At 32.4% G+C, this 12,082-nt stretch overlaps 1 protein-coding gene across 1 annotated transcript in view; it reads right to left on the bottom strand.

Annotated features, from left to right (window-relative positions):
• The window catches only part of LOC145313276 (uncharacterized), a 40,520-nt gene extending 35,876 nt beyond the window's left edge, over positions 1-4,644 (bottom strand). Inside the window, exon 1 of the mRNA XM_080152600.1 lies at positions 4,529-4,644. Coding sequence (XP_080008726.1) covers positions 4,529-4,542 — 14 coding nt within the window. The 5' untranslated portion in view covers positions 4,543-4,644. The remainder of the gene's footprint in view (positions 1-4,528) is intronic.
• Between the last annotated feature and the right edge of the window lie 7,438 nt (positions 4,645-12,082).

Consider the following 12,082-nt stretch of genomic DNA (forward strand, 5'->3'; position numbering starts at 1 on the left):
GCACATCTAATTAATCCTAACTTAATCAAATTTAAGGGATACAACCTTTTCACAAAAACTAGGGTAAATTCTAGGGGGGGGTGGGGTGGGGTTTATAATTAGAGACTACTTTCATTGTGAGGAACTTTATGATAATTTCTTTGTTGAAAATATTTTTGAATCTATGGTTTTAAAAGTTAAGTACCTAGGTAATGAGTACATCTTAATAAATTGTTATAGGCCACCCAACAATACTAACTCTGACCTAAAATCTTTTTTTGAATTTTTTGATAATTTATTGGATCAAATACAACAGGATCATAACGATACACCTTTGTTTCTTTTTGGGGATTATAACATTAACTTATTTTCTGCTGCAGCAGATCCCTCTGGCCCTGCTGCAAGATTTCTAGAAACTTTAGCCTTTAATGGAATTCTCAATCTTGTATCAAGGGCGACAAGAGTTACTCTTGATTCTTTCTCTCTAATTGACATAATTGGAACAAATTGTTACTTTTCTGATCTTGTAGGGGTTGGAGTTATTTGCACTGACATAAGTGACCATTATATGCCCTTTTCAGTTTATTCTAATATCAACTCAAAGCCCCCACCCAAACCTAGTTATTTTAGCAAAAGAATTATTAATGATACCAACTTAGCTAACTTTAAAAATTCTTTACTAGAACATGAGTGGGAAAATGTGCATAATTCTTCCAACCCCACTGAAGCTTATTCATTTTTCATCAATAAATTCCTTGAGTTGTACAATTTTCACCTACCTGTTAAAAAATTTAAATTCAATTCCAGAACTATGCCTAAACTTCCATATATCAACGATGAAATTTTAAAATGTAGATTGTTTAAACAAAGACTTTCAAGAATTGCTAAAAATTCTCGCTCCCAACTTGATGAATCCATTTACAAGAGATATAGAAATCAATATAATAGATCTGTTCAACGATCTAAAAAGAACTTTTATAGGTCTAAGCTTAGGAAAGCTGCAGTTAATAAGGATTCTAAATCACTTTGGAACTCATTAAAAGATTTACTTGGATTGCACAAAACTAGATCAAATGTTGACTTTCTTGAAATTAATGGAGAAAGGATTGAGGGGGATCTTAATCTATGCAATGCTTTTAATAAGCATTTCAGTAAGGTTGGTGAAAATTTACAAGGGGATATTCCAAAAACAAATAAACAATACTTTGAATTTTTACCCCCCCGAATTGATAACAATTTATTCTTTGCCCCAGTTGACCCTGTCAAAGTATTTAATTTGATAAGAAATATTCGACCAAAAAAAAGCTGTGATGATAATAATGTAAGTATGTTCATTATTTCTTATTGTGCTGAGGCTTTAGCAGCACCACTTACCACAATATTTAACCTTTCTCTCTCCCATGGTTCTTTCCCTGACTTAATGAAAATTTCACGTACAATAGCAATTCATAAGGGAGGGCTAACATCATTATTAGATTTATACCGTGGAATTTCACTTATTAATAATTTTTCTAAAATATTAGAAAAACATGTTTATAATTGTCTCCTTGAATTTTTGGATGAACACAACTTTTGGTCACCCAATCAATTTGGTTTTCGTAAGGGCTACTCTACAATTCATGCTTGTCTCCATCTCTCTAACATTGTTCATGATTTTTTGGCATCTGGAAAGGTAGTTATGGCTATCTTTCTAGATGTCAAAAAATGTTTTGACATGATACCAAGAGATATTTTGTTGTCTAAATTATACCATTATGGTATCCGTGGAACCCCCCATGACTGGTTTCGTAGCTATTTTTCTAACCGTAAACAAAGATTTTTCTTTAATGGCGTTGAGAGCAGTACCCTGGAGGATATCGTTGTCGGTGTCCTCCAGGGCTCGATTCTCAGCGTCATTCTATTTTTGATTTTTATTAACGATCTTACCAATTGTTGTCCTGACATCATTAACAATTTATTTGCAGACGACTGTCTTTCTATTATTGTTGGAGACGACCTAAATGACCTAATTAATAAGGCACAAAGAGCTATTCCTGTCTTGGTAGATTGGTACTCAAGTAATAAGTTAATTATACATCCAGGCAAAACAAAGTCAATAGTTTTTAGTTCCCCTCGTCCCAACTACTCTGAAGAAGACAGTCTTCTCCTAAGGGAATTTCCAGTAACCATTAATTTAAATGATCCTGGTGTAAATGATCCTTCCAAAATAACTAAAATTAATTTAATTCCTAATGAAGATGAATCTTGGGCACGTCTACTTGGAATTTTAATTGATGATAAATTATCTTACAGATATCATTTAGCCACTGTACAAAGCAAAATCAACAAAATAATTTTTAGTTTAAAACAAATGCGTCATATTTTAGATCAACGGCATTTAAAGATTCTGTACTCTGCATATATACGCTCTGTAATTGAGTATGGGTCAATTCTTTTTACTAGATGTCCTGCTTATTTATTAAAACCTATCAAAAACTTACAAAAAAAAGCAGTCAGAATTGTTTGTAATTCAGGCTATAGAGATCACACAACCCCAATTTTTAAGCAACTTAGAATTTTACCAATTAATGAATTAATTAAATTTAATTGCTGTAAATTTATGTTTGACTACAAATCTAACAGGACACCAGAAATTTTCAATAATACCTGGCAATTTAACCATGATATCCACAACCACAGGACTAGAAATGCTAACAATTTTGTAATCTTGCGTGCTGAGCACAATTACATAAGAGATTCACCAAAATTTATGTTCCCTAGATTATTTAACTCATTACCTAGGGATCTTAGAGGGATTGAGAACAGGGCTGAATTCTTAAGAAAACTGGAAAACTACCTTTTACAAACTCTTGAATAACAAACATTGATAAAAACTTTTTCTTTTTCTTTTATTTTCTCTTTCAAAATAAACCTTCCCAATTTCTTTCATACATTTTCTTGCACATATCTTTGCTTGATAATCTAGTTTGACCCTATTATTGAATTATTTTGTAAATTCACTCCCTTTTTTCTTTTTCTTTCCCCCTCCTTTTCATTTTGATTTTTAAATTAAATTTAATTTAAATTTATTAATTTAAATTTATTAATTTGTTGTCCTGTCTTCCTTTTTAGGGTTTAACCCGGCAGTTGTCTGTCAGTGTTTCGCAGCCACTTGGTTGCCTTGCACTGGCAGATAATTTCATACTTACTATAATCTTTTTTGTTTCATGTGCGGAGGGGGCGGGTTCCTTGGACCACAAAGGAATGAGAAGCGAGACTTGAGGCATGTGCCCATAGCCAGCTGCTGAATTGACACACAAGTCGGATGCCCGGCCTATCAAGAATGGCTGCTAAATCTGCGGCAACTCACAGCTGACCTTGTAAGGGGTGATACATTACCACCCTGTCGGCTACCTAGTTCCCGGCTACACAAGAAAGAAGATATATAAAATTGTACATATAATTATACTAGTTGCTAATTTATCTTTCTTTGTGTGTCAAAATAAATCTAATCTAATCTAATCAACTTGCCTAAAACATCTACGAAATATAAACACACGAGAAGTTTCAATTGCAGAGAGGAATTTCTACTTTTGGAAATGGGAGCTATATCATTTTTATCTTTTATTGGCTTATCCCTGCATCCTACAGAACTATGTATAATACGGATAGAGGAAGAGAGGTAGGGAGTACAAAAACTAATTTCTAATTTAACTTTTCAGAACAAAATTATAGATTTAACCAGCTTTGACCCCGGGCTCTTCTTTTCTATTCAAATTCATTGGTAGCTAAGCAACTCTATAATTAACTTTGGCTGTCCGTCCGTAAGTCCCTCAGTCAGTCAGTCCGTAACGCTGTGGGGTGTTATTTTCAAGATTCATGGCTGATTTTTTGGGTGAATATTAACCAATGGGCGTCCATGTAATTTATTTTGTCCATCGGTCTGTCAGGCATGCTATAGAATAAAAAAATAAAAATTCAAAATACGTAAGAAAGGTTTCATGATTCTTGATTTTAACAAATGCACTTTAAAACTTCTTGTACGTATTTCAATACATGATTTTCTGTGCTCCGCTACTTGTGGATGTTGTCATCTTTGGTTTTTCTATCTATCTGTCCGCATGTATAATGTGATTTTAGTGACCCTTTTTTAAATGTATGGATTTGACCATCTACAGCTTAGAATTGGTAAAGAAAAATGCCATGTTACTTAGCATGCAAAGGTTAATAATAAAAGAATTTTATCCTTTCTATCTACCTATCCATTTATGGTACTACGTCAAACCCTAGATACGTCAAACAGTAGATGCGACAAACGCTATCTACCTGATATACTCCATCTGTTCACATAGTTTTGACTAAAGGAGATCATATCAATCTATCCATCTATCTATCTATTTATCTATCCAACTACCTATCTATGTATCTATCTATCTACCTGATATATGTACTCCATCTGTACACATGGTTTCAACTAAAGATGAGCATATCCATCTATCTATCTATCTATCTATCTATCTATCTACTTATCTATCTATCTATCTACTTATCATCCTATCTATCTATCTACCTGATATACTCCATCTGTACACATGGTTTCAACTAAAGATGATCATCACATTTTCATAAGAAAATTTTCAATCTTCTGACTTCAACATTTTTGTAATAATTTATTTTTCTTAATCTGAAAAGCAAAGTAAAAGTTATCATAACTTGATTGTTAATGGGTCAAAGTGGTCTTGGCAAACATATAATCTACTAGCGGCTTCGCCCTCAAAAAGCCTCTAGTGGCACTTGAAGGGTTGTTAATGTTGTTGAATTCGACCCATCCAATTTTTTATTTTATTTTAAAAAGTAAAAATAACTCTTTATACATTGACACTACACCATCTAATGACATTTCTATTTTACTGTGTTTCTTTATAAGATAACAACACAAATTTTTTCTTGACATTGGTCATAACTCATTAGAAACTCTACAGTTTTGTTATCAAATATTTCAGATTTAAAGGTACAGAATTATCCTTGGCGGTACTACATATCGTCTTACTGACCAATAAGATCTTTTTAACAAGATGCTATTAAAAGAGACTTTTCAAGCTTCTAAGGGTCTAGTTCTTTTGATAATAGGCCCTATACGAAATAGCCTAAAACCACCATAAAGATATATATGAAACTTCTTTGTTTCAGAGTCTGTATCTCAAAATAGAAATTCCTAACATCTTTTTCTATCAAAAATATTTTAGAATTATTAATTAAAATGTTTAAACATTTTAAAATAATTCCCTTTGAAAAATGTAAAAACATAAACGTTTTCCGATTCAATAAATGTCATTTATTACTTTGATCCTCCAATTTTAAAGATAAATTCTAAATTCCCTAAAATTGGATTTATAAAATATTTATTTGAAATTTAATTTACCAAATCTAACAACCATTACTGAAATATATAAATTATGTTAAAATTTGTGATACATATCTATAATACAAAGTAGAATGATGTCTGTCCGTCTGACTGTCTGTCCGTCTGTCCGTCCGTTTGTCTGAAGCTTAAGATCTCGGTAACCACTGAACCGATTGGATTCTACTCTTCAGGATATATACCTACTGGTCCTGTGGTGGTTTTAGGCTATTTTCTTGGGAGGTGGGACACCCCTACCCCCCCCCCCCCAAAAAAAACAAAAAATTCCCCCCCCTTTTTTTTTGCAGACGATTTCCTTGGTCCTTTATTTTTTTTTGCAGACGATTTCCTTGGTCCTTTTTTGATCATCTCTTGGGGCAAAGCCACTAGAGGCTAGGGGCGAAGCCGCTAGTATTTTATATGCGACAAAAAGAGGTTTTTACGGGATTTGAATTAAAACAAGGAAGACAATATCCATAAGTATCAAAGAAATGTGTATTTGGTGAAAAACTTTTAATATAAAATATGTATTGGTCATTTGTATCATGACAGACAGACCGACGGACCAAGTAATTTATATACAAGATGCTTATTGGTATAGGGAGTCTTCACAACAAATTCCAGTCGTCTATCTTCATTAGCAGTCGAGAAATTCACGTTTCCCACTAACAGTGTCTTACAGACGGATGGATGAACAACTTTTCAAGTTATAGAGTAGCTTCATTAGTTGCATTATAAATTACTTAATAAAATAATTAAATAAGTTAATAAATCTATAAAATGCTTAAAGAAAGGTAGTCTATAACTATTTTCTCATCAATTTTTATTGTGTCGTAGCAACCCTTCTCAGTGATTTGTCTTAAATTATCATTTATATACCAACCAACAGACAGACCAATAGTAAAAACTGAAGAAAATCCTCTAAAAATATACTAAAAGGCAATCTTTGAATTTATTGTATGTCTAATCTTTATTCTATATTATATTAAACATTTGAATAGAAAGTTATTTCCCTATCAAACTGTAAATATCAATTTAACACAGTGTTGTTGGAATTGTGAATAGAAAGAATGCATTATTTAGGTATAGTATGTAGCACACATCTCACGAGCAAACAATGAGGTTTTTACAGGGAATAAGGGAGGGGACAATGGGCAATTAATTCAATTTATCTTCAAGACCAGATATATCTGGAAAAATTCCAAAAATTTAGATATAGCAATCATTATTTGATTAGAATGGATAGTTACAGAAGTATCACAGTAGAATTTCTGGTTTTTCCCACCCATTCTTAGAAGAAAACTATTTTGTTTAAAAACCAAAATATACTTGTTTTGATTTTTTTTCAAATAGTCTGCTAGTATTTGTATTGGTTAGTTCAGTAAGAGTTGCCTGCTTTGGGAATGCTTGTTTTAGCGGCATTCTTTGCGCTGTTACCCAAAGTCTTTGAAATTTGCCAAAATAATAAAAGTTGCAAGTGCTCTGGTGCCCAAAATCCAAAATTGTCAAAAAAAATGAATTTTAGATCCATTGTCCCCTCCCTTCCTCCCTGGGTTTTTAACACCCGTCTATAAAAGTTCGGTGGGTTGATTGGAAATTGGCTATTTAACCAGAGAGAGAGAGAGAGGAAAATTAAACTAGTCCTCAAAGTATTGTACTAACGCTTTGTTATATATTGGCTTAACAACTTTGGGAACTTTTGATTGGTTGATTCATTAAGTTTTGTGTTCTAACGTTTCAACTTCTATTTTTAATCTACAGAAGTGGTAATTTTGTTTATCCTAATTATAGACCATTGTCTTATTCTTTAGATCACTGCTATTTAACAGTAATTTTTATACATTTCAGATTTTTTTCTAGAAACAATAAACTGCTATTATTATTTTGGTTTTTTCTTTTTTTCTATTATGACCAGGTACAAAAAAAGTAAAAACAAAGGACCTAAAAAACATCTTAAAAAGTATGTATATTAATGTTCAGCTTATACCAACAACAAAATAAATTCAAGAGAAAATTATGAAACCTATACGTATTTTCAGCTGTCGTTGTGGGGGGGGGGGCAACACTTAGTAAAATTGACGACCTTTCCATCTGCCCCTCAAATATTATTTCAGATTTATTTTGCTTGTTGGATATACCTTATTCCTGTTAAATGTTAAGAATCTATTATATAATTAAAATTGAAATAACACAGATTTTGTTCAGTCTTTTATAATTTTTTTATTTTCTTCTAATTTGAAATATCTGCAAATCATTATTTTAATTTTTTTTCTCAGTTTTTTTGGTTGATTGGTTTGGTTGATGCCAACATTTGTTCGAGAGAGGTGTGTATATAGTAGAATGTATAGAAGCCAATATTCTTTCACTTGTTTTCTTCCAAACTACAGTTTTACGACTTTGAATAATTCTTTTAAAGGTTAAAGGGAAACTCTGTAGGTAAGAGTTTTAATAGCACAACAAAGAGTTAAAAATTATATGCTATATCAACCAAACCATACCTGATAATTCATTTCGGCCATCAGACCTAGTCTATTAGATTTAAGGAAAAGGTTTACTGACATACCAGAAACTGTTCAACCAAAAATACGTAAAAATAACAATTCTACTATATAACTTATACTAGCGGCTTCGCCCCTAGCCTCTAGGGACTTTGCCCCAAGAGGTGATTAAAAAAAATCAAGGAGATTTTTTTTTATTTTTTGGGGGGGTTGGGGGTGTCCCAACCCCCAAGAAAATAGCCAAAAACCACTGCAGGACCAGTAGGTATATTCCCTGAAGAGTATGATCCAATCGTAAGGGACGGACGGACAGTCATCATTCTACTTTGTATTATAGATAACTTTCAATGGTCTTTTTTTTAGTTGAAGTTGGTTATTTAAGTCATGATATTGGAGCACACATAAACCAAATGCTTTAATACCTCGTATAAGAGAAAACATCATTAATTGGTTTGTTTAAAAGGAAAGAGAAATTATTTCCCCATCATAAGAAATAAGCTATGCTGTGAAGTTTTTTGAGGAGGAATTCGGGACAAATAATTTGTCTAATTGTATGTAGCGTCTTTTTAGAATGGGAACCTGATTTTTATGATAACGGATTTGAAAGCGACGGTCTATCTTTAAAGAAACCCTACAAGTAATACAACACTTTAACTGCTGAAAGACTGACACAAGTAGACCCAATACCCCAAATTTGTAGACTTCAGCTTCAATAAAAAAAAAGTTCTAGACATTTCAAAATTACATTTTATCTACAATAAAATTTTGAAAGATTTCCATTGCTTATGAAAGAAATTACAATATTAAATTACGTCGCCTAGACACAAAACATAACCTTATCTTTGTCAGAAACTTAGATTGCCAGTAACAGATAACTTTTTTATAATAAAAACACCACTTTTCATAGTCAAAATCTCTGAAAAAAATTCGGTTTAATTTGCTTTTGAAAGCATAAAATCATAGTGGAAACAAATGAAACTAAAATAAGCTCAGCTGTCATTGGTCATTGAGCAGATTCAGCCTTCTGATTAGCTGGAAATACTACAGTACTCTCGGTACAACGTAAGTTAAACTTAATTTTTTTAATGGTTTTGACTATAAAAATAGGTATTTTATTTGAAAAATATAAATAGTTACTGGCAATCTAAATTTATGGAAAAATAAGCTTATAGTTTTGTTTTAGGCTACATAGTTTAATTTTAATGTTTTTAACATGAGCATTGACCATCTTTCAAAATTTTCATTGTACATAAAATGTCATTTTAAAATGCCTACAACTTTTTTGTTATTAAAGCTAAAGGCTTCAAATTTGGGGTATTGGATCTAATTGTGGCAGTCTTTCAGCAGTTAAAGCGTGGTATTTTTTGCAGGGTTCCTTTAATAAAAATTGTTTAGATATTTAAGTATTGGAGAGAAAAAATAATATGCTATAAAATACATTGAGGAGCTTCCCTTTAGAATAGGATGCAAAATAGTGCATTATTCTGATCCCCCTTAAACCATTTCGGTTTCCTCCCACCCAAACTTTCCCTGACCCCTTTACAAATAACATAAGTCAGGCTTTTTTTTAGGCAGCTGAAATATGGATTGTATATCATTTAGGTCAGTATTATAGACGTCCAAGGGATGGGTGGGGTTAAAGGGTATTCACCCCCTTAAAACTTTGTTACCTCTCCTCATTTAACCCCTTTAAAATTGAAAAAAATACATTAATTCCCCCCCCCCCCCCCACCAAATAGAAAAAATGATACCACTCCTTATCCCCTCTTTATTAAAGAAATCTTTGACGTCCCTAGTCAGTATTATAACACTTTTTAATAATTACAGTATTGCTTTCAAAATAGTACTTTTAATGGGTTTCTAGCCATTAAAGCATAATTAACTGCTTTACATATTCAAAATAAAAAACGATTGATAGGTTAGAGATATGGCCATTAATGAAGTCGGTCTGAAAACTTAATTTTGAGACTTGGAGGGCAAAAATTTATTGCAGTATCTATATAATTCAACCAATGAAAAGCAATATTTTTTAGCAACATTTTCGATTGTGCTGAAAAAGTATGGCTGGTAAAATGGGATGCAAATCAGAAACTTTATCGAAAAAAATGACTTCAAAAAAAAATATTTAATTATAAACTCGATTGATTTTTATATAAATTGTCTTTATAGCTGTTTCTATTCTTAAATCTTTATAAAACAAACATTTTGTATTTGCCTTTCTATGTTTTTTCTATTGAATAAAAACAAGAAATGTCCTATTCCCAATAAGTACTTGATTAGATTATGGACGCATTGGAATTGTAATTTTATCAAAAACAATTTCCTAATTAATACAAATCTAAACATAACTTTTCTGCATTACATTTGCTCATTAGTATTATAAACCTTATCATCTAGGGGCTATGCATTATGAAGAGAAAGAAGCGGGTAGAAAAGAATCTTAAGACCGAAATCTAAATTATGATAGCCTTAAACTGCACAGAAATCATTTAACATTATATCTGTGGTTCAAGGAAGCCTGACACTGACTTTAGCCGTCTAAAAAAAACAATCGGCACAAGCGGTAGCGCCCTAAAAGGTCTCAATAATTGAGATTGGGATGTCAACCCTCCATCTTTTTAAGTTTCTGTATTTTTTATGAGGAAGCAACCTTTACAAAAAAAAATGTTCCCACGACCTGTAACAAGCTTCTAAGTGAAGAACGACCATAAACTTGGTTCAGCATTTAGCTAAACCTTTCACTACAGGCTGACGGTCAGGTAATATGTATATGAAGTCCCATTTCAGTAATTATATTTTTTTGGCTTTAAGTAGCATAAATTCAATTTGCATGTACAGATTTAAATGAATGAAAAATGTCTGAATCTATCTTGTCAAAACTGACATTTTTAGGATTTTAAATAATAAAAATTTTAATTCATTTTATCTAATGATAATTCAACAATGCGAACAATAAAATGACTTTACAAAGAAATTTGCTGATTCGCCCCCTGGCTTCTAGGGGATTTAGTTTCCAATCTTTAACCAACAAAGTGCAACAAGGACATATGGACCTACAGTTAAAACTTATAGAGATGATTTTCTATAGGAAAAGTAGCTTAAAATTAATTAAACATTGCAGTAGACGGGCCTCTTAAATAAATTCCTATCCTCTTACTTTTTGTTTTACCTCATCCTTAATTGTTTATTGATGGCAGATATGTGGAGCCAGAGTTTAAAGGAAGAAATAAAAGGGCAAGAAACTGCATATGAAAATATTTAGACATACATATTTTGGGTTCCAAGACAAATGCAGGAATCCTTAACGTCGGAGTGGACAAATGCAGGAATGTTGAAATATTAATTTAAGTAATTATTTCTATACAGGTTAGGTTAGTGTTAAGGTGTGAATTTACAAATAAGCCCCCCGCAGGGGTTACGCATTTAAAAATCCTAAAATGGGATAGGTTAGGGTGTCCACTACTTGTTTGTCCACTCCGACGTTTGGGACTCCTGCGTTTGTCCTAGGACCATATTTTGATATTTATGTACCTATCTCACAAAGGTATTAGATAGATATACCTAGATTATATGAGTTTCAAGCTATTTTTAATAAATATAAAGCATCACAAACGGCCTTTCAAAGTCACTGACTAAATTCGCAATTTTTCTAAAAGTTTATCCTGAATTTGCAGCAAGAGCTGTTGCACATTTGCCTAGATTCAGCTCCACAGCCCTGTCTCGTTGGCCGCAATGTTATTTAGTACGTGAATAGAATTGTTTTCCAATTGACTAAACAGATTACCCAGGCGGGGTACAACACTAATCTCAATTGACATTATGTCTTCTCGGAGACATTTACATTGTAGCATAAATAAATCTATAAATATAGATGTATAACAACTACCTGGTTCTCCCTACTGGGGACATTTTTCGTCTGCTAGCAAATAACTTTTTGCTCTTTTGTAGCGACTTGGATATGTTATTTAACCCGTTCCCTCTCTATTGTTTTACACTAATGTAGCATACTCTTCATGTTTTACATGTCGGTATGTCATACATTTGCATTTTTTAAATGACACAGATGACGGTAGAAAAAAGTTTGTCAAAGTAAAGCATAGAAACAAGGACTTGATAAATCATCTGGGGCTCTGGTGTTGTTGTGCTCCAGGTAGATGCATCTCGTACAGGCTTTTCCTCGACATCCCAGAATCTACACAGAATAGGACAAAAACCTGACGACAGT

Source organism: Acartia tonsa, chromosome 3 (assembly GCF_053477335.1).
Source record: "Acartia tonsa isolate MP-2025a chromosome 3, ASM5347733v1, whole genome shotgun sequence".
Taxonomy (NCBI): Eukaryota; Metazoa; Arthropoda; class Copepoda; order Calanoida; family Acartiidae; genus Acartia; species Acartia tonsa.